The 16,271-nt window shown below is 36.9% G+C and overlaps 1 protein-coding gene across 7 annotated transcripts in view; it reads right to left on the bottom strand.

Annotated features, from left to right (window-relative positions):
- Nucleotides 1-16,271, bottom strand: part of RBBP8 (RB binding protein 8, endonuclease) — a 127,471-nt gene that overhangs the window by 78,925 nt on the left and 32,275 nt on the right. For all 7 annotated transcript variants that reach the window (XM_079108338.1, XM_079108339.1, XM_079108333.1 and 4 more), the window contains one exon: nt 12,831-12,926. In XM_079108338.1, coding sequence (XP_078964464.1) covers nt 12,831-12,926 — 96 coding nt within the window. The remainder of the gene's footprint in view (nt 1-12,830; nt 12,927-16,271) is intronic.

The raw sequence follows: 16,271 nt of genomic DNA, 5'->3' as shown, positions 1-16,271 counted from the left end.
ATTAAAAATCTACCATCCAAGAAAAGCCCAGGACCAGATGGATTCTCAGCCGAGTTCTACAAGACCTTCCAAGAAGAACTCATTCCAATACTTCTCAAAGTATTCCAGGAAATAGAAAAGGAGGGTACCTTACCGAACTCATTCTATGAAGCTAATATCACCCTCATACCCAAACCAGGAAAAGACACATCAAGGAAAGAAAATTTTAGACCAATATCCTTGATGAATATAGATGCTAAGATCCTTAACAAAATATTGGCAAACCGTATCCAAAAACATATTAAGAAAATTGTGCACCACGATCAAGTGGGGTTCATTCCTGGAATGCAAGGATGGTTTAACATTTGTAAATCAATAAACGTAATCCATCATTTCAATAGACTTAAGGATAAGAATCATATGGTTATTTCAATTGATGCAGAAAAAGCATTTGACAATATACAACACCCCTTCATGCTCAAAACACTAGAAAAAATATGGATAGTAGGAACATACCTGAACATTGTAAAGGCTATTTATGCTAAGTCCATGGCCAACATCATTCTTAATGGAGAAAAACTGAAACCATTCCCTTTAAAAACAGGAACATGACAGGGATGTCCTCTTTCACCACTTCTATTCAACATTGTCTTCGAAACTCTAGCCAGAGCAATTAGGCAGACTAAAGAAATTAAAGGGATACAAATAGGAAAAGAGGAACTTAAGCTGTCACTATTTGCGGATGACATGATTCTATATTTAGAGGATCCAAAAACCTCCTCCAGAAAACTTCTAGACCTCATCAATGAATTCAGCAAAATAGCAGGCTATAAAATCAACATGCATAAATCTACAGCATTGGGAGGACGCTCAGCACAGCGCTGGGACTCGGAGCCACCACTGGGGCTCCGGAGGCTGCCTAGGGGAGGAGCGGCGAGGAGAGCTGTGTGGACTCAGGACACCGGGGCCTGCCCTGAGGAGGAGTAGGGGGAGCATGGCCGCTTGGATTCGGAGTGACTACACCAGAGCTACAGGCAGTTGGCAGAGGAGAAGCTGCGCGGCGAGCTGTTTGGACTTAGAGCGACCGCTTCTGAACACCGGAGCCTGCCCTGAGGACGAGGAGGAGGAGGAGGAGGAGCGCGGCAGGGCGTTTGGACTCGCAGTGACTGCATTGTAGCTCCAGGCAGCTGCTTAGAGGAGAAGGCGAGTAGTGAGTTGTTTGAACTTAAAGCGACCGCTCCTGAACACAGGGGGGCTGCCTGGAGGAGAAGCATGGTGGGTCGCTTGGTCTCGAGTGGCCGCACCAGAGCTCCGGCGGCTGCCCAGAGGACGCGTGCAGCGGGTCACGGGGATTCAGAGCCACTCAGAGTGACCACTCCTGAACACCTGGGGGGTTACCTGGAGGAGGAGGAGGAACAGGGAGGGTCATTTTGACTCGGAGTAATTGATTGCCCCGGGCTACGGGTGGTCGGTGGGAGGAGGAGGCACGCAGTGAGTTGCTTGGACTCCTAGTGACCGCACTGGAATACTGGGCGGCTGTCTGGAGGAAGAGGCGTGTGGCGGGGCTCTGGGACTCAGAGCGATTGTACGGGGCCCCAGGTGGCTGCTCAGAGGAGGGGCCGCATAGCCAGGCGATTAGGTGCAGAGCAGGGTCCCAGGATCTAGGAGGCTTCTGGGTGGAAGAGCCGCACAGAGACAGGCTTAGGGGCGGAGCGAAGGTTCCACGCCTGCGGGCAGATTCTCTGAGGAGGGGCAGCCTAAGGAGATTCATCTGCGAAGGGTGAGGCTCTCAGGCCCAAGAGGTAGGTCCGGGCCCCTGGGAACTTTGCAGAGGAAGGCAGCCCAGCCCAGGCGGTAGCTGTAAATTGAGGGGAACCTCTAGGAGGGAACTGACCAGAGAGACCTCCCCACCGGGTGAGTCTTCCCTGCCGGGTGAGGTTTCCCCACGAGGACGGTAAAACCAGAGACACAGGCCCAAAGAGGCCTTGCCTCAGCCCGCAGCCTAGTTCCCCTTTGGATGACCATTGGTCAACACGTGGAGGCACCTCTGCCCACTAGCAGGGAATATACCCCACCTGAAGGCCACCACTCCTAGAGAGGCAGATTCCTTGTGGAGCACTGCATTATCAACTTCCTCCAAGACTTCAGCCTACTGAAGGCTAAGAGGGGATATATAATTGTAAGTCAATAAAGGAAATCTGCAATATCTCAGCGGTCCATTGATACCTGAATGATATGAGAAATCAAGGAAAGAAAATGCTGCAAACAAATCTAGATGTTACATCAATAAAACCCAATGACAGCATGGCAGAAGAAACGACAGAAAAGGAGTTCAGATTGTACATAATTAAAATGATCAGAGAAGCAAATGATGAGATGAAAGAGCAAATGCAGGCATTGAATGATCGCACCAATCGACAGTTAAAAGAGCAAATACAAGAAGCAAAAGATCATTTCAATAAAGAGTTAGAGATATTGAAAAAAAACCAAACAGAAATCCTTGACATGAAGGAAACAATAAACCAAATTAAGAACTCCATAGAAAGCATATCCAGTAGGATAGAACACCTGGAAGACTAAACCTCAGACATTGAAGACAAAATATTTAACCTTGAAAACAAAGTTGAACAAACAGAGAAGATGGTAAGAAATCATGAACAGAATCTACAAGAACTATGGGATATCATGAAAAGGCCAAATTTAAGAATTATTGGGATTGAGGAAGGCTTAGAGAAACAAACCAAAGGGATGAACAATCTATTCAAAGAAATAATATCAGAAAATTTCCCAAATCTGAAGAATGAAATGGAAAATCAAGTTCAAGAGGCTTATAGGACTCCAAATACACAAAATTACAAAAGACCCACACCAAGGCACATTATAATGAAAATGCCTAACATACAAAATAAAGACAGAATTTTAAAGGCTGTGAGAGAAAAGAAACAAATTACATTCGGGGGAAACCAATACGGATATCAGCAGATTTTTCAATCCAGACCCTAAAAGCTAGAAGGGCCTGGAACAACATTTTTCAAGCCCTGAAAGAAAATGGATGCCAACCAAGAATCTTATACCCAGCAAAACTTACCTTCAAATTTGACGATGAAATAAAATTCTTCCATGATAAACAAAAGCTAAAAGAATTTACAAAAAGAAAGCCAGCATTACAGAACATTCTCAGCAAAATATTCCATGAGGAAGAGATGAAAAACAAAGAAGCAAATCAGCAAAGGGAGGAATTATCCTAAAGGAATTGTCAAATAAAGGAGGAACCAAGTACTGTCAAATTAATAAATAAATAAAATTTTAAAAATGAACCAAATGACCGGGAAACCAAATCATATCTCAATAATAACCCTGAATGTTAATGGCCTGAATTCATCAATCAAAAGACATAGACTGGCAGATTGGATTAAAAAGAAAGATCCAACAATATGTTGCCTGCAAGAGACTCACCTCATAGAAAAAGATACCCATAGACTAAAGGTGAAAGGATGGGGAAAAACATACTATGCACATGGACTCAGCAAAAAAGCTGGAGTATCCATCCTCATTTCCGATAATGTGGACTTCAAGCCAAAGTTAGTCAGAAGGGATAAAGAAGGTCATTTCATACTGCTTAAGGGAAGCATAAATCAGCAAGATATAACAATCATAAACATCTATGCCCCAAACAGTGGCTCATCCATGTATGTCAAACAAATCCTTCTCAATTTCAGAAACCAAATAGACCACAACACAATAATACTAGGTGATTTTAACACGCCTCTCTCACCACTGGACAGATCTTCCAGACAAAAATTGAACAAAGAAACCATAGATCTCAATAACACAATCAATAATTTAGACTTAACGGACATTTATAGAATATACCATCCAACCAAGAATGAATACACTTTCTTCTCGGCAGCACATGGATCTTTCTCTAAAATAGACCATATATTATGCCACAAAGCTAATGTTAGCAAATACAAGAAGATAGAGACACTACCATGTATTCTATCAGATCATAATGGATTGAAGTTAGAAATAAAAGAAAGAGTAAAACACAGAAACTATTCCAACATCTGGAGATTAAACAATATGCTATTATATGATGAATGGATAATAGAAGATATTAGGAAGGAAATTAAAAAATTATTAGAGGTAAATGAGAACAAAGAAACATCATATCAAAATCTCTGGGACACTATGAAAGCAGTACTTAGAGGGAAATTTATTTCATGGAGCACATTTAATAAAAGAAGTAAAACTCAACAAATAAACGACCTAACACTACAGCTCAAAGCCCTAGAAAAAGAAGAACAGACCAGCACCAAAAGTAGTAGAAGACAGGAAATAGTTAAACTCAGAGCTGAAATCAATGAAATTGAAACAAAAGAAACAATACAAAATATTGACAAAATAAATAGGTGGTTCTTCAAAAAAATAAACAAAATTGATAAACCTTTAGCCACACTTACAAAGAGAAGACGAGAGAAAACCCAAATCACTAAAATTTGGAATGAACAAGGAAATATCACAACAGACAGGACTGAAATAAAAAACATAATTAGAAGCTATTTTGAAAATCTATACTACAACAAAACAGAAAACCTCGAAGACATCAACAGGTTTGTAGAGACATATGAATTGCCTAAACTGAATGAGGAGGACATACACAATTTAAATAGACCAATTTCAAGTACTGAAATAGAAGAAGTCATCAAAAGCCTACCAACAAAGAAAAGTCCGGGACCAGATGGGTTCTCAGCCGAGTTCTACAAAACCTTTAAAGAAGAGCTCATTCCAATACTTCTCAAAGTATTCCATAAAATAGAAGAGGAGGGAATCCTCCCAAACTCATTCTATGAAGCCAATATCACACTGATACCTAAACCAGACACAGACTCATCAAGGAAAGAAAATTTCAGACCAATATCCTTAATGAACATCGACGCAAAAATTCTCAACAAAATTTTAGCAAATCGCATACAAAAACATATTAAAAAGATAGTGCACCATGATCAAGTGGGTTTCATCCCAGGGATGCAAGGTTGGTTCACCATCAGGAAATCAATAAATGTCATTCACCATATCAATAGACTTAAAGTCAAGAATCACATGATTATTTCAATAGATGCAGAAAAAGCATTTGATAAAATACAGCACCCCTTCATGCTCAAAACACTAGAAAAAATAGGGATAGTGGGAACATTCCTTAACATTGTAAAGGCCATTTATGCTAAGCCCATGGCTAATATCATTCTAAATGGTGAAAAACTGAAAGTATTCCCCTTAAAAACTGGAACAAGGCAGGGATGCCCTCTTTCACCACTTCTATTCAACATCGTTCTTTAGACTCTAGCCAGAGCAATTAGACAAACCAAAGAAATTAAAGGGATATGAATTGGAGAAGAAGAACACAAACTATCCCTGTTCGCTGATGACATGATTATATATTTAGAGGAACCTTGAAATTCCACCAGAAAACTCTTAGAACTCATAAGTGAATTCAGTAAAGTAGCAGGTTACAAGATCAATGCTCATAAATCCAATGCATTTTTATACATAAGTGATGAATCTTCAGAAAGAGAAATTAGGAAAACTACTCCATTCACAATAGCATCGAAAAAAATAAAATACTTGGGAATCAATCTCACAAAAGAGATGAAAGACCTCTATAATGAGAACTATACAACACTAAAGAAAGAAATTAAAGAACACCTTAGAAGATGGAAAGATCTTCCATGTTCTTGGATAGGAAGAATTAATATTGTCAAAATGGCCATACTACCTAAAGTGCTATACAAATTCAATGCAATTCCAATTAAAATCCCAAAGACGTACCTTACAGAAATAGAGCAAGCAATTATGAAATTCATCTGGAAGAATAAGAAACCCAGAATAGCTAAAGCAATACTTAGCAGGAAGAGTGAAGCAGGGGGTATTGCAATACCAGATCTTCAACTCTACTACAAAGCAATAGTAACAAAAACAGCATGGTATTGGTACCAAAATAGAAAGGTAGATCAATGGTACAGAATAGAGGACACGGACACAAACCCTAATCAATACAATTTTCTCATACTAGACAAAGGGGCCAAAAATATGCAATGGAGAAAAGATAGCCTCTTCAATAAATGGTGCTGGGAGAATTGGAAATCCATATGCAACAGAATGAAACTAAACCCATATCTCTCACCATGCACGAAACTAAATTCAAAATGGATTAAGGACCTGGGAATCAGAACAGAGACCCTGCAGATTATAGAAGAAAAAGTAGGTCCAGATCTTCAACATGTCGGCTTAGGACCAGACTTCCTTAACAGGACTCCCATAGCACAAGAAATAAAAGCAAGAATCAATAACTGGGATAGATTCAAACTAAAAAGCTTTCTCTCAGCAAAGGAAACTATCAGCAATGCGAAGAAAGAGCCTACAGAGTGGGAGAATATCTTTGCCAATCATACTTCAGATAGAGCACTAATCTCCAGAATCTATAAAGAACTCAAAAAACTCTACTCCAAGAATACAAATAATCCAGCGACAAATGGGCTATGGAAATGAATAGACACTTCACAGAAGAAGATCTACAAGCAATCAACAAACATATGGAAAAATGCTCAACATCTCTAGTAATAAGAGAAATGCAAATCAAAACCACCCTACGATTCCACCTCACCCCAATTAGAATGGCGATTATCAAGAATACGAGCAACAACAGGTGTTGGCGAGGATGTGGGGAGAAAGGTACACTCATACATTGCTGGTGGGACTGCAAATTAGTGCAGCCACTCTGGAAAGCAGTGTGGAGATTCCTTAGAAAACTTGGAATGGACCCGCCATTTGACCCAGCTATCCCACTCCTTGGCCTATACCCAAAGGACTTAAAATCAGCACACTACAGAGATACAGCCACATCAATGTTCATAGCAGCTCAATTCACAATAGCCAGACTGTGGAACCAACCTAGATGCCCTTCAATTGATGAGTGGATAAAGAAGCTGTGGTATATATATACAATGGAATATTACTCAGCCATAAAGAATGTTAAAATTATGGCATTTGCAGGCAAATGGATGAAATTGGAGAATATCATGCTAAGTGAGATAAGCCAATCTCAAAAAGCCAAAGGAATAATGATATCGCTAATAAGTGGATGATGACACATAATGGGGGGAGGGAAGGGTTAGTGTTAGGGTTAGAGTTAGGGTGAGGGAGGGGGGCAAGTATGGAGGAAGGAAGCTCTGTATAGAAGGAAATGAGGGGTGGGAGGGGTGGGGGGGAAGGGAAAAAATAACAGAATGAATCAAACAACATTACTCTATGTAAATTTATGATTACACAAATGGTATGCCTTTATGCCATGTACAAACAGAGAAACAACATGTATCCCATTTGTTTACAATAAAAAATAAAATAAAATAAATCTACAGCATTTTTATACACAAGCGATGAAATAGCTGAAAGGGAAATGAGGAAAACAACTCCATTTGCAATAGCCTCAAAAAAAAAAAAAAATACTTGGGTATCAATCTAACCAAAGAGGTAAAAGATCTCTACAATGAAAACTACAAAATACTGAAGAAAGAAATTATGGAAGACCTTAGAAGATGGAAAGATCACCCATGTTTTGGATAGGCAGAATTAATATTGTCAAAATGGCCATACTACCAGAAGTGCTATATAGATTCAATGCAATTCCAATTAAAATCCCAATGACGTACCTCAGAGAAATAGAGCAAGCAATCATGAAATTCATCTGGAAGAAAAAGAAACCCAGAATAGCTAAAGCAATCCTTAGCAGGAAGAATGAAACAGGGGGTATCGCAATACCAGAACTTCAACTATACTATAAAGCAATAGTAACAAAAACGGCATGGTATTGGCACCAAAATAGACAGGTAGATCAATGGTACAGAATAGAGGACACGGACACAAACCCAAATAAATACAATTTTCTAATACTAGACAAAGGTGCCAAAAATATGCAATGGAGAAAAGATAGCCTCTTCAACAAATGGTGCTGGGAAAACTGGAAATCCAATTGGAACAGAATGAAACTAAACCCCTATCTCTCACCCTGCACAAAACTCAACTGACAATGGATCAAGGACCTTGAAATCAGACCAGAGACCCTGCATGTTATAGAAGAAAAAGTTGGTCCACATGTTCACCTTGTTGGCTTAGGATTGGACTTCCTTAACAGGACTCCCATAGCACAAGAAATAAAAACAAGAATCAATAACTGGGATAGATTCAAATTAAATAGCTTTCTCTCAGCAAAGGAAACTATCAGCAATGCGAAGAAAGAGCCCACAGAGTGGGAGAATATCTTTGCCACTCATACTTCAGATAGAGCACTAATTTCCAGAATATATAAAGAACTCAAAAAACTCTACATGAAGAATACAAATAATCCAATCAACAAACGGGCTAAGGAAATGAACAGACACTTCACAGAAGAAGATGTACAAGAAATCAATAGATATATGAAAAAATGTTTAACATCTTTAGTAATAAGAGAAATGCAAATCAAAACTACACTAAGATTCCATCTCACCCCAATTAGAATGGCTATTATCAAGAACACAAGCAACAACAGGTGTTGGTGAGGATGTGGGTAAAAAGGTACACTCATACATTGCTGGTGGGACTGCAAATTAGTACAGCCACTCTGGAAAGCAGTGTGGAGATTCCTTAGAAAACTTGGAATGGACCTACGATTTGATCCAGCTATCCCACTCCTCGGCCTATACCCAAAGGACTTAAAATCAGCACACTACAGAGATACAGCCACATCAATGTTCATAGCAGCTCAATTCACAATAGGCAGACTATGGAACTAACCTAGATGCCCTTCAATTGATGAGTGGATAAAGAAGCTGTGGTATATATATACAATGGAATATTACTCAGGTATAAAGAAAAATAAAATCATGGCATTTGCAGGCAAATGGATGAAATTGGAGAATATCATGTTAAGTGAGATAAGCCAGTCTCAAAAATCCAAAAGAGGAATGTTCTCACTGATAAGCGGATGATGACACTTCATGGGGGGTGGGAGTGGGACAAGAATGGAGGAAGGAGGGATTGTATAGAGGAAAAAGAGAGGTGGGAGGGGTGGGGGGAAGGAAAAAAAAAGAATGGAATGAATCAAACATCATTACTCTATGTAAATTTATGAATATGCAAATGGTATGCTGTTACTCCATGTACAAACAGAAACAACATGTATCCCATTTGTTTACAATAAAAAAAATTATAATAGACATTCAAATCATAACAGGAAGGGAGTACAAGTGTAGCATAAAGGATAACTGAAACAAGCTGAAACAAAACTACGAAGTGAAAAACTTTTGAAGACACTGGAAAAGGAGGGTCTTGAAGGGCTAAGATGAAGAACACTATCTTGGGGAAGAAATAAAGAGCCAACTGCATTAAGCCAATTAGAGCAAAGTGTAAAGAAAACTATCTTGAATTTTTTCCCAAGTATTCACTCTGGGCCCTAAACTTGCTAATGACCAACTACACAGGAAAGACAACTAGAGAAATCAATCAATCTCTGAGTGTGGCAGCCATAAAATTATCTATTTCCTACAATGAGGAATAAAATCACTGGCTTTACCTTCTATGCACTGAAATCCTTCACCTATTCACACAAGCGAACATACTATACACCTTATGGTCAGATCTGGTTGATGTGTAAGCTGAACAGGGATGCTATGGCTCCAGGACTCCACATCAGCCTTGCCAAAGCTCTCTTAAAAAAGCAGTCTAAGACTTCCCCTGTTTCCTCTCTTCCTACTGGGATAGGGACAAATGCATGGAGGTCTGACAGCTTTCTCAGTCTCTTCCAATTCATTACAGGTGTTCCTCTCAATAAATTAATGTCCAAAGTCATCTTGGCATTTGCTTCTCAGAGAACTCAGAATAGCCAGGTGTGGTGGTACATGCCTGTAATCCCAGTGGCTCGGGAGACTGAGACAGGAAGAGCACAAGTTCAAAGGCAGCCTCAGCAACTTAGCAAGACCCTGCCTCAAAGAAAAAAATGAAAAAGGGCTATAGATGCAGCTCAGTGGTTAAGTGCCCCTGGGTTTAATTCCCAGTATCAGAGGGTGGGGAACTCACACTAATATTTAGTTATTAATGCCAATCTTAAATTTTTCTTTACACAGGAATCAAGGAACAGCAAGAGTTCCTAATCTGCTGAAATTGTTGTCATCTTGTTATAGGAAAGAAAGAACCTTACTGTTTATGGAAAGTTGTGGAGAGGAAGAGATGATAGAAAAAAAATATAATGAAACAAAAGGAAGCACCTAAATCACTAGAGAATACAGGCTACTAAATCTTCTACTGCATATGCAGAGAAAACAGAAAGGAAGAGCATCAACAAACTAACAGAAGAGTAATTAATTTCTTTTTCAGTGCTGGAATGGGGAAGGGTTAAAGGGAGGGATGGCTTTCTAGTTTTTGATCTCAGCTAGAGAGAGACTAAATCTGGTTGTGATATATGCTATAGGCTAGAATGTCAATCATTGTCACCAACTGAGAGATAATGTAAATCTTATTAAACTTCTATTATATACGGTTACTTGCATTTTCTCGTTTCATCTTCAAAACAGCCCTGCAAAGAAGGTACTGTTACACGTATATATATATATATATATATATATAGATTTATTTATTTATTTTCTGGGCTTCTCTTCACCTTAACAGTCTGTCTTCCCCAACCCTTTTTTGCTACCTAAGACCTTATTCTTTAGTAAACCTTAATTACAACGAGCAACTCAGCTGAGACCTCTTCTATTCTCTTCCTACACTTAAGATGTCCTTAGGAGACCCACTGAGTTCCATACTTACTTATACAACTATCTACCTGTCATCTCCATTTGTATAGAGGAGGTGCTATTGGTATTCACATTCTTTTGTCATTCCACCTCTTAATTCTCCAATGGTTTCCATCACAATTAAAAAACACTAAACTAAAAAAAATTTTTTTAAACTTGTTGCCCAAGTTCCTACATAATCTAGGTGCTGCCCAACTTTCCAATCTTATCTCCTGTCACTCACCTCCTTTGCTCATTAACCTAGAATTATAGTAGACTTTCTGTTCCTCAAATATTTCACACTTATTTTTACCTCAGACTTTTGGAATTATCTATTCTATCACCTTTTGTCTCTAGTTCCTCAGGTAACTGGTTCATTTTTGTTATTCAGGACTCATTTAAACAGGACTGTCTCAGAAGGGTTACTCCTCACTACCATCAGTATCCCTTCATTTCTAATGCCTTTGGTCACTCAATTACATCATTCAATTTTGTTTTCTTCATTGCACTTATTCTGATACTGCTATGGTTTACTTCCAGCCTCTGACAATTAAATGTAAGGACCATTATATAATAATAATAGTGCTATCGCTAGACCCCAGAACACCACCTTGGACATAATAAGGACTAAATTATTTGCTGTTCAATCTGAATTAAGGACACAGTGTGAAGCTGGAATTCAAATACATATATACATACATATATAGATATATAGATGATTCCAAAGCATATGATTTTTTCCTTCCAAAAAAAATATTGCCTATTCTAAATAAACAAATAAATAAATAGAAAATCAATAGAGTAGAGGAAGGAGGTCAGGGAGGATAGTACTGGGGATTGAAATGGAAAAAATTAAGTTACAGGCATATTCATTTTGATAAATTCATTTGTTATATGAATATATCAAAATAAACACTATTATGTATAACTACAGTGCACTAAAATTTCTTTTAAAAAATACTGCCTATTCTAATAAATGTGCATCTAACTGAGCCAGAAACTAGAAATGGTGATACTCAACTTCAGTCTATGGATGTGCAGAATATATTATTTCACCAATAGAGAGAGAGGCAAATTCAAACCAGTCAGCCCTTCTATAACATATATGAAAAGAATAAAAGAAAATATTAACTATGAAGAAAACAAGGGGACTGGGGTTGTAACTCAGTGGTAGAGCACTTGCCTAGCACATGTGAGGCACTGGGTTCAATCCTCAGCACCACATAAAAATAAATAAATAAAGGCATTGTGTCCACCAACTAAAAAAAAAAAGAAAACAAGGAATATTACTATCTGCTATTGTAGGTAGAGATCAAGATCCACTTAATTAATAGCACTTGGAACAGTTCAGAAAAAGAAATACCAGCAAGTTCTGCAAGACTTTACTAATCTGGGGTGTTAGTATCATAGGAGTGGGGAAGAAAAAAGTCTGTGACTGGGCTTGGTGCTATTCGCCTATAATCCCAGCCACTCCAGAGGTTGACATAAGGATCCCAAGTTCCAGGTCAGCCTGTCTCAAAGATGTAAGTAAGGAAGATATAAATGAAGATATAAGTAAGGAAGAAAAGAAAATGGGGGCTGGGAGGAAAGAAGGCAAGAATAAAATTGTGAAGCAGTTTCCACCTAATTAGAAGTAAAAATGGAGTTAAAGCTTCAAATGAATTAGAACATTGCTACCCTTAAACTCACCTTACATCAAACATTAAAGAAAGATATTTAGGGCTGGGGATATAGCTCAGCTGGTAGAGTGTTTGCCTTGCAAGCACAAGGCCCTGGGTTCAATCCACAGTACCGCAAAAAAAAAAAAAAAAAAAAAAAAAAAAAAAAAAGATATTTAAAGGTTAAGCTGGTGTGATTGTTACAATTAATGAAAAAAGAACAAGCCTGTAAGAAAATATCCTTAAAACCATAAAGGACTTATTCAAAGATGACAGAAGACTGAGGAAAAGATCACTTTCCATCCCAGAACTGATTACAAATTAAAATCAATGCACTCTCTTTTAAGAGGCAAATCACCTCTTTCTTAAGTAACAGACTCACCGATCTTCTAAAACTTTAATGGTTTCATGAAGGACTTTCTGTTGCTCTCTCAGCTGCTGATTTTTCGTGAAAAATTCTTCTAGTCTTTGTGCATCTCTAAAGGTCAAGAAATATGTAAGTTTTTCAAGGAAAGATACTCTAAAAAGATAATGGTGATATTAGAACTCCAAAGTTTAGCCTCAAAAATACATATATGAATTTCCTGTATCAAAAAAGTTGAGGTCAAATAACTTGTTAACCAAAATTCAAATCATACTAGAATTTGCTCTACAGTATATTTTAAAATATCTTTTAGTTGTCAATAGACCTTAATTTATTTATTTACATTGCGGTGCTGAGAATCGAACCCAGTGCCTCACACATGCTAGGTAAGTAACCTACTGCTGAGCCACAACCTCAGCCCGGTTCTATAGTATTTTTATGTGCTACGGAAGTAGTTTGCCTCAGTACCAGGCAAACATTACACAATGCTGGAACATAGAGGAAGAAGCAACTGTAATGCTGCCTTACTCAACTTTGTCAAAATGGCTATCAAAATGTAGACTTACTGGTTTATATTATTTTGTCAACATTTGCTAATGGAAGAAAGAGCTCTACTCACACTAACTTTATTGCAATTATGGGAGTTTTCCTATTTGTGATAAGGAGTAAAAAGTATGAAAAAAGTGCTACACAATTGCTGGATATTTTTTTCTCTGTAATTACTTAAATTCCTTAATTTAAAAAATAATTTAAAAGAAAACAAGGGTTTATTTGTAGGTGAATAGTTTATTTCCCAGCATCTGGAAAGGGAATTTTCTAAGTGCCATAAAGCTGGATGGCTGAATTATGGTAGATGTCATCTTTTATTATTTATTTCTTCAGAGAAAAATAAAGTAGTTATTGTTTTTCTTTAAATAATGGCTGATAAATAAGATTACTGGATTCACTAAATGACCACGAAGAGAGTCATTTCAGTTGATAAACAATAGATATAAAAAAGGTAAATCCAGTTCCTGTTCCCACTATGTAAAGACCTAATTTATTCTGGGGAGAACAAAATAAAGCACCCCTCTAATTATTTGATCACTTAGGGAATTTAGTAACCCACCCATGCTTCCAAATTGTATAACCCCAACCAACCTGAAGTACATAGGTATAGAATAACCATAATATGCATTAAAAGGACGAAGTGACTCTATACATAGTGAAGGCATTATCATCAGCTACTAAGTAACCCAATCATGTTTCCATTTTTTAATATTTAGAGATGTTATTGATGATATTTGAAAAAGTAATATTCAACATTCATTTACAAATTTAAGAAGTCTTTTCATGTGGTTGTTTGGTTGTAAGTGTAGATAATACATTTTGTATAAAAAGTACATTTATAATAAGCAAAATAGAAGATATGTAAGAATTTCTAAACATTCAATCTATGGGGAAATGATTCTGATTCAAGTTAATAATTGATAATACATTAATACTGTTTTATAGCTATAAAATTTTATTTAAAATAGTTATGTTTTAGAAAATAAAATGACTAGGCCTTATATGAAGGATCCATTTTAATAAAACTTATTTTCTTCAAAAACTTTTTGTAAACATAGCTTGCAATATATAAATATCAAACAGTAATTTCTGGGTTTCAGTACTGCTTCTTAAAAGTGACTAACATTTTGATTCTAAAGGATATTATTCTAATCAACAATTGTTAATCTATCATTTACAAGATCATTAACTTCAACAAGACCCAAGGTAAAATACAAAGAGTTCATTGTTTAATAGTCAACTCTGAAACATTAAACCCTTGGTATGAGAAAAGGTCAGAGCAAACAAGAATTCCTATACAGTCTTGCCATACATACAAGGGAAGACTTGTAGAATAATGCCAACACACTATGATTAGCTATTTTATTTGGTATATATTAAAGAACCACACCAAGTCACTGATACTACTACTCATCTTCTGATTAACAATATTTATAAAATCCTACACCAGATGGCCTATATCAAAAATGAAAAACAGGTGTCATTGCTTCTAAGCCTTCTCAATGAATCAAGTCTAGGAAATACGTGTATGTCTTTATAGACATTAACAACTATCTATTTCTCTATTTATCTACATATTAAAAACCATGAGTTCACACTGGTAACTCCAATTCCTACCAAGCAGTACAGGGTTTACTCAAGTTTTCCCCTTTTCCATAGGTGCTAGATCCTTCCTCCTGACAGTGAGGATCCTAACACTCAGTATCAACAATATATTTATTTGTTCCATTCTGGAATACAAGTAAAGTCCTGTCAAAATCTTAACTAGACTAATCCAATCATACGTTATCTCATTTCCTTTGCAGTTCTTGTTCAGGAATAACCATGCAATTATAATGAACAAGTTAAAAGAAGTCTGCTGGGTTCTGCTCTGGCAAACTTTTATAATTAGTTTAAAAAAAAAAAAAAGACACAGACGTTCTACAGGTGATGATTAGATGATGATGGCCATCTTGCTGTTTTGTAAATTAAGAGGGAAAACTGAAAACTAACATTGGCAGAGAAGACATAAGCTGAATCTTCAATATTTTGAGTCATTAAGTAATGCTAAAATGTCCCTTTTTAGCAGCTTTCTCTGTGAAAGAATAAATTTTCCTTATTGTAAATGTCACTTCTGGTTGTTTTTGTTTTCTGCAATATGAAAATTATCTATCAAGTAAAATATACATCCTAAATTACTACTCAGAAAGGCTTATTTACATTTCTATGTAATTAGAGAAACATGTCAATTTTGGGAACTAAACACAGCACTATCACAGAAACAGAGAAATGGGTTATTCTATAGTTAAGGTTTAAAGCAACATCTTTAAGTAGGAACATGTATACTTTCAACATGTATACAAAACATTTATAAGTATTTCTAATCAGGAAGAAACAATTATCATTTTAAACAAAACTTTAAAATTTTATGATTTTGTATTTCAGAAAAATAAAGACATTCTAGGTCTGAAGAAAAATGTCTAATTTTCATTCAGGAGAGAAAACAATTGGATGTATGCTGATGGGTGGCTAGTAACTCTAGTTTTCAGTTAAAGCCTTGGAAGTGTTAGGAACATGTAACAACTGAAGCCCATAGGTATGTACTGTAATGAAAATGTAAAACCATGTCATAATAATATTGTTATATGTACTGATATTCCACTATGCTGTTTTACTTTCCTGAATGTGAAAATGCTAAAGAACCATAAGTAAAAATCTGCTCCTAACTGAGAAAATCAGATGTGAGTCAGGGCTTAATAACTAGAACAATTCAGGATAACCTAGGTTAATTCCAAACTACTTAAAAGGGGTTTCACAATACCCATATTTTATAAGTTTAGAAATTCCAGAATTAATTTGCTCCCTCTCTTATAGTATTTTGAATTCCAGGTATTAATACAGCTAAGAAAATATTGTTGACAGATTAAAATG

Source organism: Sciurus vulgaris (assembly GCF_902686455.1).
Source record: "Sciurus vulgaris genome assembly, chromosome: 13".
Taxonomy (NCBI): Eukaryota; Metazoa; Chordata; class Mammalia; order Rodentia; family Sciuridae; genus Sciurus; species Sciurus vulgaris.
The sequence above is the reverse complement of the archived record's forward strand: the minus strand, read 5'-3'. Positions and strand labels throughout refer to the sequence as shown.